This window comes from Cygnus olor, chromosome 1 (genome assembly GCF_009769625.2).
Source record: "Cygnus olor isolate bCygOlo1 chromosome 1, bCygOlo1.pri.v2, whole genome shotgun sequence".
NCBI classification, from domain to species: domain Eukaryota; kingdom Metazoa; phylum Chordata; class Aves; order Anseriformes; family Anatidae; genus Cygnus; species Cygnus olor.
Genome location: NC_049169.1, coordinates 117,745,126 through 117,758,295, shown reverse-complemented (window position 1 = coordinate 117,758,295; position 13,170 = coordinate 117,745,126). Strand labels below are relative to the sequence as shown.

Below are 13,170 nucleotides of genomic sequence, written 5' to 3'. Positions count from 1 at the left end.
GGAGGAAGGGAGGGAGGCGCTGATATAACCGTTGAAACAATCAAGCTCCAGGCTAACAAATGAGGCAAATATAAATCATTTTGGCTTCTCTGACTGTGGGGTAGCAGCCCTTATCGAGAATAATAAAGAAAAAATAATGAAAGCAATCAGGAAGTCGCATTTGTTCAGTACCTGTTTCTGCTCCTGTGTTTCATGCAGAGCCGGTAAAGAATTTGCTACCCTCTTTGTGAATGTCAACGTCACATCTGAGCCGCATGAAGTCTCTGCTCTCTGGTTCCTGTGGTATGTGAGGCAGTGTGGGGGCACAGCCAGGATATTCTCTGTCACCAACGGGGGACAGGTACAAAATGTCTCCTATTTTTCCCCCTCTTGAAACCATAAAGAGCAAGTGGAGTGTTGTACCCGCCAAACTCCTGTAATTAATGAAAGGAGAACAAAACACCAAGTTTATGGGGCACCAAAGACAGTTATGTTCTCATGGGGCTGAACGGCCCTCTCAGCTAACTCTGTGTAATGAGGAATTTCATTAGCTAGGCTGTGGGATAAATTGGGACAATTTAATTAATTTTTCTGTCCTGTGTTCACTTCAGCACAGTTCTTTTGTTGCAGATTTGTTCCCCCCCCACACACACTTTGTGTGCCAATTTGTTTTCTATGGGATACTTACCACATCTGAATGTTTTCAACAGTTCAAAGCAATTGTGCTTCAGACTGAAATACTGATTTATTCATTTTTTGTGGAAGTCTCTAATTGCCAAGTTGGAAGTAGGAAGCAAAAGACCCTTCCTTCTTGAGACAGCTCACACGGCAGCACGTTTTTTGAGTTACTTGAGTCTGTTCCTCACCTTGATCGTGGCAGACAGCTGGTTGCCTGCAGAGCCTCGTTTTTCATCTGATTGTTCTGGATGAAATTTCAGAAAAGGGAAGAGGGGGGCTGTCAAAATAACTTGTATATTGGGGTAGGAATAGACAACCATGTGTCAGGAAGGCTGGAAGCAGAGCTAGTGCTGCCCTCAGGTAGGAGTAAAACCCAAGAGCCTTCCTCCTTAGGGGCCTCTCAGCCACAGTTGCTGTCCCATGTCAGCAGCTGCTAGATGTGGTAAGGATTAAAAATAAAACGAATACCCTTAGCTAGACAAGACATGGAGAGGGGAAAGCTAGGCTGAGAAGAGTGCTTCCTTTTCTTTGTGCCTGGATGTGTCAGGCTGCCTTGGTTGCTGCCTTCCTTCCCTCTCCCTGATCAAAATCAGCTGAGCAAAAGTATTTCTGACTTAGCAGCCATGACGAGTCTTATAAAACTTCTTCAGGCAGTCATTTCAGTCTTTCAGCAGAAGAATTTGTGGCTCCTTTCCTCCCTGCCAGTACCAGCATCTTCTATGTAAAGTGAGCTGCTTGATAGAGCAATGGCGGCTGGCGGATAAAAGAGGGCTAGTGCTTCCAATGGGCCTCTGCACAGACATCACAAAAAATATGTGTCACAAATTGTGCTTTTTCCAGACATCACTGTCTCTGTGTCATCCCAGGGACAGATAAAGCTCATTGCCTGCTGCACTCAAGGCCAGACTCATTTAAAGACCTGTCTTACTTATGAGCTTGAGAAGGCTTTAGCTGTACAGATGCAGGCTGGTATCTTTGTCACACATGAGGGTTTTGATAGCACAGCGATGGGTAAAATACTAAAAACTTCTTTTTAATGAGGTGATTTGTTTATTCTAGCTAAAATATCTGCATTATACTTCTTTATTCTGCAGGCTTCATGAGCCTTTAAGCCAGCTAATTGAGAAAGCCATTGTAAAAATGTCTCAGCTATCAATCTCCATTGAGGTTCAGGCTTCTGTCTTAGCTCTTCTGAAAGTCTGGGCTACTTTATGCATCCTTAGCACTTGCAGATTTGTCTTGGAGTTTCTTGATTATGAGCAGGAGTCATGTTCAATGTCATTGCGATTAATGCTTGTGAATTTTTGTTTATTTTTTTTTCTGTTTGTTTTTTAGGAGAGGAAGTTTATTGGGGGTTCTGGTCAGATATCGGAGAAAATGAAGGATCGCCTTGAAGGCAAAGTTAAACTGGAGAGACCTGTGGTCCGTATTGATCAGACAGGTGATAATGTCATTGTGGAGACTCTAAACCATGAAATATATGAGGTAATTTGATTAAAATAAAAGTAGAGTATGCATTTAGTGGGTGAATACATCTGCTGTAGCTCTTAGCCAGATGTAATCAGGAAGTACCTATTTGTGTGTGTCTATTTCTCAGACTGTCCGGACAGTCTGTGAAACCTGCTTTGCAGATTTATTTATGGCTGGGTCACATCTTGGTGTTCTGCTAATTGGTCATTAGTCTGCTTTGTCTATCTGACCTTTTTCTGTGATTATGTAGTTTTACATTTTAGTTCCTCATTGAGACTGTTTCAGATAAAGAAAAATAAGGTTCCTGTTTGTATCAAAGTTTGTGGTTTGCAGGGAAAAAAAAAAAAAAGGGGCAACATTTCAAACCCAGTTAGTAAGATTTGTGAGGTCAGCTTGTCACAAGTTAGGAAAGGCCAGGGCTCAGCCCCATCCCATGCAGTGACAGCAGCTCCCTTCTGAACACAGAGCTAAGCCTGCTGTGGGGGCGAGGAGGGTTTGCGGGGCTCAGTCACCGCCTGCAAGATCCTTGTCTCACCAGCTGCAGTGTTCAGAGGATATTTAAAGAAAGTTAGCAGAAAGGGAAGGGGCTGTTTGGCAGAGGAACATGTCTGAGGATGTCCTGAGGAGGGGCTCTCTCCCTCCCCCAGGGATTATTAACCACGGAGTCAAACCACAGGCTTCTTCCTCTGTGCCGGCTGAGCCCAGTCGGAGCAGATGGGCTTCCTGCACTCAGTGGCCCTGCCAGCATCAGCACTCCTTGGAGCAGCAGTGAGTGCAGTGATTCAGTGTCAGCCTGAACCCTGAAGCAGAGCATCCTTCGTCACTCTGGTCAGATACAGATCTGTAGGAGGAATGGAGCATGTTCAGGAAAGCTGAAATCACCACCAGTGTTGCCTGTCTGGAAGTAGAATACTGGGAACATGCATTGAAGTGATATTTTTTTTTAATAATAAAAAAAAAAGGGTCATATTTTCTTGGGAATAGTAAAAGACACTTCTACCTATGCTGTAAGATCTTTCTTGTCCCACTCCCTGACCTGTCTCCAGCCAAGTTTCATCTCTAGTCCTGTAGCGTCCAGAAAGCTATCAGGAATCACATAATCACAAAATAACGTATTTTCCCTTTCTTCTTTTTCTGAAATGGCAGAATTCTTCTGACCAGCTGGAAATATCTGTGTAGGAAAGCCAAGTAGGAAAGTCAGGGGTGAGAAAGTTGTTAATGACGGATAAGAGCATCTTTCAAATGTGTCCTGCAGGGCAACCTAAGTGTGAGGCAGTGCCTTGTCTCTGCTGACAGTGGTTTACTTTTCAGGGCAAGTATGTGATCAGTGCTATCCCTCCTATCCTGACAACGAAGATCCATTACAACCCAGAACTGCCACCAAAGAGAAACCAGTTAATTCAGCGTTTGCCTATGGGGTCTGTCATAAAATGCATGGTGTACTACAAGGAAGCCTTCTGGGAGAAGAAAGGTATGTGGGGGAAACGAAGGACTTGGGAACCCAGTGCTATGCTAATTTTGAAGCTCTGCTGTCAGGAAATAAATCCGGGGGGACGGGGGCATTAAATGTGCAAAACACCCAAAACTAAACAGAAATAGAAAAGCAAAAGGTAACTCTCCCTGAGAAGGCGAGCTCTTTGTCCAAGCTTAAGTATACACCTTTTCCCAAAGCAGAGTTCAAACCCCAGCAGGATCCCAAGTCTCAGAGCTGCCAGCTGATGACTGATAGAAGAAGCCAGGTTTCCCTGGGAAGTATTGCTGAAAACTGTGAGGCCACCTGCAATGCACAGAAACAGCAGCCATGCAGCAGCAAGTCCCTCCTTCTCCCTGCAGAGACAGAGTTAGGGCAGCCAGAGGGAATTTACAGCAGACGACAGTGAGAGCTTTGGGTGTGAGACCTTTCCCTGTTTTTAATCCTCTGTTCTACAGACTTGATATCTCAGAGGAATGGGAAAAGTAGGTTAGCTTTTTGTTTAACTCAAGATATTTTTCCAGGTACTGCAACATCACATTTTTCTCAGCTTTAACTGTTAAAGAATGATCAAAAAATCAGTTACCATTTCTAGAGCTATTTGCATGAACAGGTTAATTTCCACTTCCTATATAATGCCACCGAAAGTTGCACTGGGTGAGAATATTTCTTAATCGAAAGAATATAATTTTGCATGTTTCAGGGCATAAGCCAGCTACCAAATGGGATTAGAAAGAAATGTAGGTAGGTTTATATCTATGCTATCTGTGCAGGATTTTTTGCGTGTTCATCTGAAACATGTAGGTGGTGCCAGGGATGTGATACTAGATTAGATTGCCCATGTTTCTGCTGCATTACTGTTACTGGACACCATTTATGACAGTCGTATCATCAACAAAATCAATACAGAGTGTATATTTGAGCCCACAGTGACCAGATATAATTACATCGGGTTTTGTTGCTGCTCTTGTTGTTCTAACCAAAGTTACTTATGGAATGAACCATCGTAGTTCTTGCTAGATCAATTTATTTTTAATGCTTACTGAGTCCAATATAGAAAGCCACAGGGACTTGCAACAAGACACAAAAATTCCTTACTAAGTAGTAATGGAATTTAAAAACCACTTTTATAAGTCCATGTACAAAATTTCCCAGAGTCAGAGGGAAGAGAGGAAAGACTGTTACAGACTTGTAGTTATTATTGGTGACCAAGGAATTACTGTGCAATTCCTTGTATTGATAGTTTTCCCAGTTCACTGCTGTCAGTAGTAGTGATTATCAACAGGTCTCTCTGACAATTATTTTGCCTTTTTTTCCCCTTAGGTTGCAGTGCTTCTCTCTTCATTGAGGATGAAGAATGCCCAATTGGAATAACCATAGATGACACAAAACCAGATGGATCTTTTCCTGCCGTTATGGGGTTAGGAGCTTCTAGCCCATACTTACAGATATGCATTCCTTTTTGTATAAAGGAGTGAGAGGAGGAGGAGGAAGAGGGGAAATGGACAGATCCTATCAGTGGTGCCCACTCCCACAGCCCTAGTAGAGGGTGGAGAGTACTTCTGACAGCCCCCTTGTGCCTCTCTAGTCCACATAAGCTTTTATGTGAAATTTGTGCTACAAATAGCCTGATACAAAGGTGATCGTTGGGAAGGGGTTGCTGGATTCACCTTTGCTCATTTGAAGCATTCAGACAGTGTTTTGCTGCCGAGTAGACTTAGAAATAAATCCTTTACTTACCTAGTTTTATGAGAGTCTTTTGAGCCTGTATTCTGCTTATGTCAGGACCTTGTATTTAGCAAAATGAAAATGCAATTGTCCAAGACATCATCGTTTGCATCCTCTCCCCATCTAGCTGAGGAGGGACAAAGAATATCAGCTTGTGGTTACGTTAGGCAGCAGCTGTTCAATGAGGAAATCGGAATTCCAAAGAAATTACCAAATATTGGAGCTGGAGTTTGGACAAACAGATGAGAAAATGTGTAGCAGCATTTATTGGCTTTTAAAAATGAAGTTAAGCCAATATGAACAAACAATCTTTACAAATGTTTCCACTGTAATCTGAGGGGAACCTGCCAAAAAAGGCCAATATAAATGTCAAGCAACTATTTGTGAAGTATTTGGCAAGGAGAGCACGCTACGTCTACCAAACTGTACATGCTTATGGGCATATTCAAGGCTTAAAAACTTCCGTCCTGCAAGTGGTAAACCTCCTCCAAATGGCAAATCGTTTCTTGCTTTCTCCTTGTGGATTTCTCCTTGCAACTTCACTCTGAAAGAGTGCAGGAAGCTAATTCATCCCTGGGGTATCTCTACTGAGGTCAGAGGAACTAATCACCAGATTTGCTTCTTTCATGCTGAGTAAAAATCAGGCACAGTTCTTACAGGACTGGTCCATGGTGTTGTGCAGTGTTTGTCAGAGCAGCAGGCTACCAGCACGTATTAACACCGAGTAGCATGGGCAGTGGTATGGCCAGCTGCCTGTGAGACATCAAAAGCACAAGAAAACTCAGGGTCTCAGCCTTTTTGGATAAGAACTAGGTGTAAGAAGGGAGTCGGTGCAGGCTAGTTTGTTGAATGCAGGGTATCCCACAGGGGCCTTACACCCGTCCGTCCTATAGTTATTTAGGGATTAGATATGAAAAACTGTCAGACCCATTACATGCCATTAAAATGCTTTGTCCATCTTTTTTAGCGTCATTTCAAGCAAGATGTTGCAAATCAGCTGGAGTGTTAACACTGTGTGATATTTATATGCCATATTTTTCTTTTCAGTTTCATCCTTACCAGAAAGGCTGTTAAACTGGCCAGTCTCACTAAGGAAGAGAGGTAAGAGTTCAGAAATTGTAAATATTTTAGATACAAATCGGTTGTCTGGAATGCTTCCCCATAGGCATGTATGTGGGTTTGTGTGTGTGTGTATGTAAATACTAACATACTCAGTGCAACTACAAGTGTTGGAAATCGGGGTGAAAATTTAGCTTTTAGCATAAACAGGCCAAGACACTAACACCGATATCCATGCAGTTATGGTTATTTCTGAGTTTCAAAGTCCTGCCTGCTCTTCCATTTTATGATTTATTAGCTCTGCATGTGCATTGATAAGACTTTCATCAAGACGTTGCCAGGCTGCACCCCACTGAATGATGCTTCATCCCAGGGAGAGATGGAGCACTGACACTCATAGTTTTGGGTTTCCTTCACATTCGGACTGGGCAACAAAATTCTTAAACCTCCATGCTTACAACAGTGTGGTTGCTCTGTTAGTCTGTGGCATGAACAAACAGTACTTTCTAAATGTGATTTTAGTATACATGCAAGTGAAAGAGGAGTTCTGCTTAGGAATGTGAGTAGCATTCTCCAGCTCATATTTTGTTCTCAGGTATAGTAAATCTGTAAGGATTTCATTGATTTATATTATTTCTCTTCTGGTCTTACATCAGTGAACAGGAGAATGAATTGGCTCCGCATCCTAAAATAACTGCACAGAGATTTATGTTTTTAGAGCTCATTGCCAAAATTGGCCTTCATTTCCCATTCCAGGGTCCATTCTGTATATCACAGTTATGCTTCAGCATTTGAATATGCACCCTAAGATAAGAACTGGAAATCAGACTTAAAAGCAAAGCAAAAAACCACTTTCTTTCCAATGTGTTGCAATATGTATTTATTTATTTTTAATAACAAGAGCAATAGCTTAGAGGTTTTTTCCACTTTTTTTTTTCCCTGAATATTTTTGTTCTCATACAGGAAGAAGAAAATCTGCGAGGCTTATGCCAAGGCAATGGAGATGGAAGAGGCATTACATGTAAGACATGAATATTTGTTTTCACCTTTGTTGTATGGTAACGTTGCTACTTCGTTCTGGAGGATGAAGCCAAATTGCCTGGGACCTAAAATTGTATGTTGTGCCATAGAACCTGTACACCAGAGGTAAGGGCAGCAGCATCTAGTACAGGAAGAAAAGACCTGGGAGTCTCACTCTTTGCAAGAAAAGGAAAGGCAGTGAATGGTTTAATTTGTCCTGCATTTCTCTGTGGGAGGATAGAGCTTCTCTAGAAGTGCAAATGTTTGTTTGGTGTTAATGGATAGCATTAATCAGATGATATGACATTGTACCCTTAACCTGTTTTTTCCATCTTCAAAGGAAATTTGTTTTTTTCTTTCTTTTATTTCCAGTTTCTTTGCCACTGTTTCACTCTCTAATGTTTGCTAATACTTACAGCCAGTGCATTATGAAGAAAAGAACTGGACCATGGAACAATATTCAGGGGGTTGTTACACAGCCTACTTCCCACCTGGCATAATGTATTCGTACGGAAGGTAAAACAGAGAACGCTTTGCTTTCTAGTTTGCATTTCTTAGCTCATTTACAATGATGCACTTTGTGCAACAAACTTAGGACATATGTAGCCCTCTGGGGGAACTCCAACCCTCTTTCCGCTCCCCTGCACCCCAGCTAATAAGAGTCTTGCTTTCGACTTTAATGAGAGCAGTTTCTTTTGTGATATTCAAGAAAACAAAGCACAGTCACAAGGGGACCTGCTACAGCTACAAAACCTTTCCCCACAAGTCAGGCTACTTAGAGTATTTGCCACTATGCAGTATTTGCGTGTTTTCATTATATCATTTAATGCTTTCCGAGGTCTTGAAGACATGCATCTTGGACACAGGAGGAATCTCCACTGACTGTGTAGGTGGAGCATTGGGTTCTGGCAAAGCCCATAGAGTCAAATAACCAGGGGAAGACAAAACCCTTACATGAAAACTCATTCTCTCCTCCTGCCCAGCAAAGCCTCCCATGCCCTCCCCACACAGAACTGCTGTATTCCTAAAGGAGCATGTTCAATAATACCTATTAATATGTGGTGTATCACTGAAAAGCTTGTGGAAAGCACAGTTCAGCACCTATTGGGAACAACCAGACAGATCACGTATCGAAAACCAAAGAGCAAGCCAATCATGTAGCATATGACAGCGTGAGCTCTTCAGCATGTTCTCCTCAGACTGTCTATCATGGAGCTACACCCTGCCTCTGTGCCAAGATGTGAATTGGGAAGCAGTCATCCCATGCACAGACTTTTTTGTATCAATTAAACTGAAAGCTTGGGTAGTAATGGGTGAGGTCTCCGGCCTGCAGTTGGATGGGAACTGTTAGAGCAAGCATGTCCCTCCCTGGGAAAGGCAGCTCACTTCCTGTGGCTGTGTTGACCAGGATCCTTGTGCAGCTTTGCCCAGCTGAGGGGCTGGTTTATACCACCCTACAGGGCCAGATGCAAATCCCTGAATGCAGATGCCTTCATCTGCCAGCCTCTTTTGGCAAGCAGCCAGGCAAGTCCACCACCCTGAAGAGAAGCTGGTATTGGTGACCCCTCGCTGAGAAAACATCATTCGCATCCCATTGTAATGGCAGGATAACAAAAAAGCTGCCATGCAGAACACATAAACCTATCAGCTGCACTGCATTTCTGGAGGCCGTTAAGATTATCCCTTATCCCAGCACTAAAATGAGGCTCGTATTATTTTGCACAGAAGCTGATTTACGCCTTGGATTTTCTTTCTCAGATCTTGTGTCTGCGTACAGAGGCAGGTGGGTGGTTTTGCAGGGACAACTTGTTGCACTGTGCTCCCCAGCCCTGGTCCGCAGGGATTCTGGAGAAACCAAGTTGAGTGCTCCATCAAAGCCAATGAATTGCTTTAAGAAGGATCATCGCCTTCTTATTACTTGTCATCTGACATTCTCCATTTGTTTTGAAGGATCATTCGCCAGCCAGTTGACAGAATCTACTTTGCTGGCACGGAGACGGCTACCCAATGGAGCGGGTACATGGAGGGGGCCGTACAGGCAGGAGAGAGAGCAGCCAGAGAGGTACAGACTGTTGGCATGGATCATCTCTTTTAAAAGGCTAAAAAGAATTAAGTACAGCTTGGAGGGTCTCATTTGGTGTATCACACACTGTAATTGGGCTGGGGCTTCTAGAACTGGTGAGGAAAAATCCTGGAAAGGAAAGTGAGCCAAAGGCTTTCTTTTTTTAACTTCAAAAACTGTTTAAACTTTACTTTGTTTGTTATTGAATAAAGTGCAGCCAAAATCTCACAAGAAACTGAACATCACACACTATGTTGCTGCACTAGAGACTTAAAACAAAGCTCAAGCTATATACCTCATGTCCCGATGGACAAACCCTCCAAACTGATGCAGCCCTTAGATATTCCACCACAATTTCTATCACATTAATCACATTAAAAAAAAAATAAAAAATTCAGTCATTACAAATGTGTGCAGTTATTTCCTGTGCAGCAATCTGGAAATCTGAGCATTATTCAGATTTTTGATCTGTCCCTTCTGCTTCTCCTTTCACCAGAGAGTATAGTGAGCTCGGCTTTATGAATCCATAACGGGTGGCTCTGATAATGTCTAAATCTCAGAATGACACACATTGGGCTGGGTTCCCAGTCACAGTAAAATCTCTTTACAACTGTCTGGACGGAGGGGAAAAAAGCATCTTTAAAGGGTATACATTACAATTAAAACTGCTGTATGGCAGAGCCACAGGGTTGTTAAATAATGGAAAATCAGCCCCTTGCTTCCCTTTGACAGAGTATCAAATTCACCTTATAATCTTCATTGCTTGCTCTGTTTCAAGTAACCTAATTTCTCATTTCTTTTCTCTGTGCCTGTGAGCAGCTGTTACAAAGTTAGCTGTCTCTTCTGGAGACATTAATTTGCCCCCAAGAACCTCCATGATTTTTACAACCAGTCTATTGTCAAAAAAACCTTGATGAACTTTGTATGTTCTGAGTGTAGCCAAGAGATAACTTCGTAATAGTATGCTTTGAAAGCCCGGGACTTGAGTATCTCCTCTTTCTAGTTTGGAAGCATTGTTCCCAACAGGCTTTGTGTCCCGAGCACGTGGCACTGTGCTATTTCTCAAATGTCATGTGAAAAAGCATTTTTACTTGTACTCAGGAAGAGAAATAAACATCTGGAAAAGCTGTAGTTCTTTGGATTTCTGTGTGTAGGCCTGCCTTTTACACACAGGGTGAAAGACTGTGAAACTGTCCTTGTGTTCTTAAAACATTGGTTAGGCACACACATAGCCATTTGATAACCAGCTATCATATTTTTAGGCAAACTATCAAAACTCCCTCCTTCTCTCTTTGCTGATATAAGCAGACAAATCGCTATATGTTTTCTGGTTCAATGCACTTTCAGCTAGTCATAGTTATGCTTTTTCTCAGTGTCAGCTTGCTCTGACTTGCTGTCTTTTTCCAAAACAGAAAGTAGTTGGTGTGGTTTTTCACATGTGGTACCAACATTTTTAATTCTAGATTTTACACCGTATGGGGAAGATCCCTGAAAATGAAATTTGGATGCCAGAGCCAGAGTCAAAGGTGAGTGACTTTCTCGTTGTCACCAGAAGAGTGAACCCCCTGGTTGGGCTGCGGTCCCTGTGATGGTGGTTCCTGTGGGACCTGTCCCTCTACAAGATTTTAATTACCTCTTGTGCTGACAGTATTCATTTTTTCAACTTGTCCAAGGTATATTGTTACCTCTGGTTAAGGGGTGGATGACTAAGACCCATAGGTAGCTCCACATTGACTGTCCTGTGGCTTTACGGGCCAACACAAAACACGTGTTTCACGACCATGACCCACCTTCCCCCACCTTATGCGGCCTTCAGGAAAATCTTGTGATCTCCCCAGCCTAGTGAGAGACATTTACTGCATCCCCTCACACAGTGAGGGAGAGCCTGTGGTCATACAAATTCCTCTCTCCTCCAGGATGTCCCATCCCGACCATTTACCACCACCTTCTGGGAGAGGAACCTGCCGTCTGCGCCGGGACTGCTCTGTCTGCTTGGGAATACTGTTTTTTTCACCTCTGTGGCTGCTGCAGGGCTGTTTGCCTATAAAAAGGGACTATTAATTCGAAATTAGTGTGGACTAAATGTCCAGTTGAAGCTGCGTACTTACTCTTCATCCCATTTACCAGATGAGGGTTATTTTTGGAGAGAAGCGGGCTGGAAAGGGCAAAAGGTATTCTCCTTGTGATTTTCTTTTTAGTGTCATAATTAATGCATTAAATCTACTGCAATTGCTACCAGCAAAACAAACTTAAATCAACTGTGGGGGTATTTTTTAAATTTGCCTTTTCCTTGTCCATTTGTTTTGATTGGACCCGTTAATATCAATGTTATATTCCTAACATAGGTAAGGCAAAATGCAGATTGGACCTTTTCCGAAAAGCAAAGAGGTTTTGGATCATGCATTCATTTCCACTTGCTGCTCTATTTTTTGCCACACGAGTTAATAAGTACTCTTATGTATTCACCTCAGTTAGTGTCTCAGAATATTTGAGGTTACTTCTGTAGCATCCTTGCTGCACGCAAGAGATTAGCATGCCAATCAGACATAGAATTGCTAAATTAATTTCCAAAGGCATTTGATTAATTATTAATCATCACAATTGAAACTTAACTGTGAGCGGGATGAAAGGAGATAATTAGCATGAAGTAGATCGCTGAATAGTGAGAGGAGAAGCACGGGTGGACTTTGTTCCACCTGCTGCTGAACGAGTAACTATGCTTTATGGTCGCAGAAGGTGCGTAGGGCAGTGAGCCTCACGCTGCTGCAGTTCTTCCACAGAGCAGCTCTCAGTCGCTTCCTGGCCCAAGTGCATTCGACCCAGGCTGGCCCCTGACTGTTAATTCACTTCTCTCCACTTTAGCAAAGTTGAAGCCCCTCTGACTTGCAGCAGATGCTGGCTGTTATTTTCAGAACATCAGCAGTTTCCTGGCTCCCTGTCAATTCGCTGTCCCTCATTTTGCTCATACTCCATACTGCCTTCCTACAATAAGGAGAAATATATTTGGGGCTTGAATTACTGCCTTGTAAATTACAGTAATTGGATGCATCTGCCTGTTCCGCTCTTATTATGTACATGACACACTTAAAATAATCAGTTTAGTGTTAACTGAAGTCTAGAATATGTTTCACAACGTACCGTCATTATGCGGTCTTTTTGCCATGAAATGTGACCATTGTATGTGTCCATGGACTCAATTGTCATTCAACATCAGTGAAATGTGCCTTTCAATTGTCCTGAAACCTTGATAAGAGGATCTCTTCTATAAACTTTTCTTCATATTCTTTCTCTTGTGTCATTTTTTGTGAGTTCGTGCAAGGTGGTGTTTCTCTGCACCTGTGTTAAATCATAGGGCATATCACATACAGCAGCCAACAAACCCTTGCTCTGCTCAATGTGGTCTGTATGTGTACACAAAAGTTTACACAAAACAGACCTACCTACCCAGCAAGATGACTTCACTCCTGCTCACCTCTTCAACTACATTCGTATATCCTCTCACTTTTTTTGTACAAAAGCTTTGCAGACCCCGTAATTCAGTGCAGACCAATCTCAGTCTATGTGCTGGCGGGCTTAACAACAGAAGCTCTTCCCAGAGGGAAGGACAACTTCAGGTGGCCCCTTGTCATCAGGCTCTTCTCAGATGTGAGCAGGTGCTCAGAGTGTCAGAGTCAAGCACAACACATAAAAGGTACAGCTGGTA

The 13,170-nt window shown here is 42.7% G+C and overlaps 1 protein-coding gene across 1 annotated transcript in view; it reads left to right on the top strand.

Moving 5' to 3' along the window:
- LOC121064182 (amine oxidase [flavin-containing] A-like) overlaps positions 1-12,751 on the top strand; it is a 37,421-nt gene extending 24,670 nt beyond the window's left edge. The window contains exons 6-15 of the mRNA XM_040545493.1: positions 199-340; positions 1,993-2,142; positions 3,439-3,598; positions 4,922-5,018; positions 6,374-6,427; positions 7,349-7,406; positions 7,824-7,921; positions 9,356-9,467; positions 10,931-10,993; positions 11,384-12,751. Coding sequence (XP_040401427.1) covers positions 199-340; positions 1,993-2,142; positions 3,439-3,598; positions 4,922-5,018; positions 6,374-6,427; positions 7,349-7,406; positions 7,824-7,921; positions 9,356-9,467; positions 10,931-10,993; positions 11,384-11,539 — 1,090 coding nt within the window. The 3' untranslated portion in view covers positions 11,540-12,751. The remainder of the gene's footprint in view (positions 1-198; positions 341-1,992; positions 2,143-3,438; positions 3,599-4,921; positions 5,019-6,373; positions 6,428-7,348; positions 7,407-7,823; positions 7,922-9,355; positions 9,468-10,930; positions 10,994-11,383) is intronic.
- The last annotated feature ends 419 nt before the right edge of the window (positions 12,752-13,170 follow it).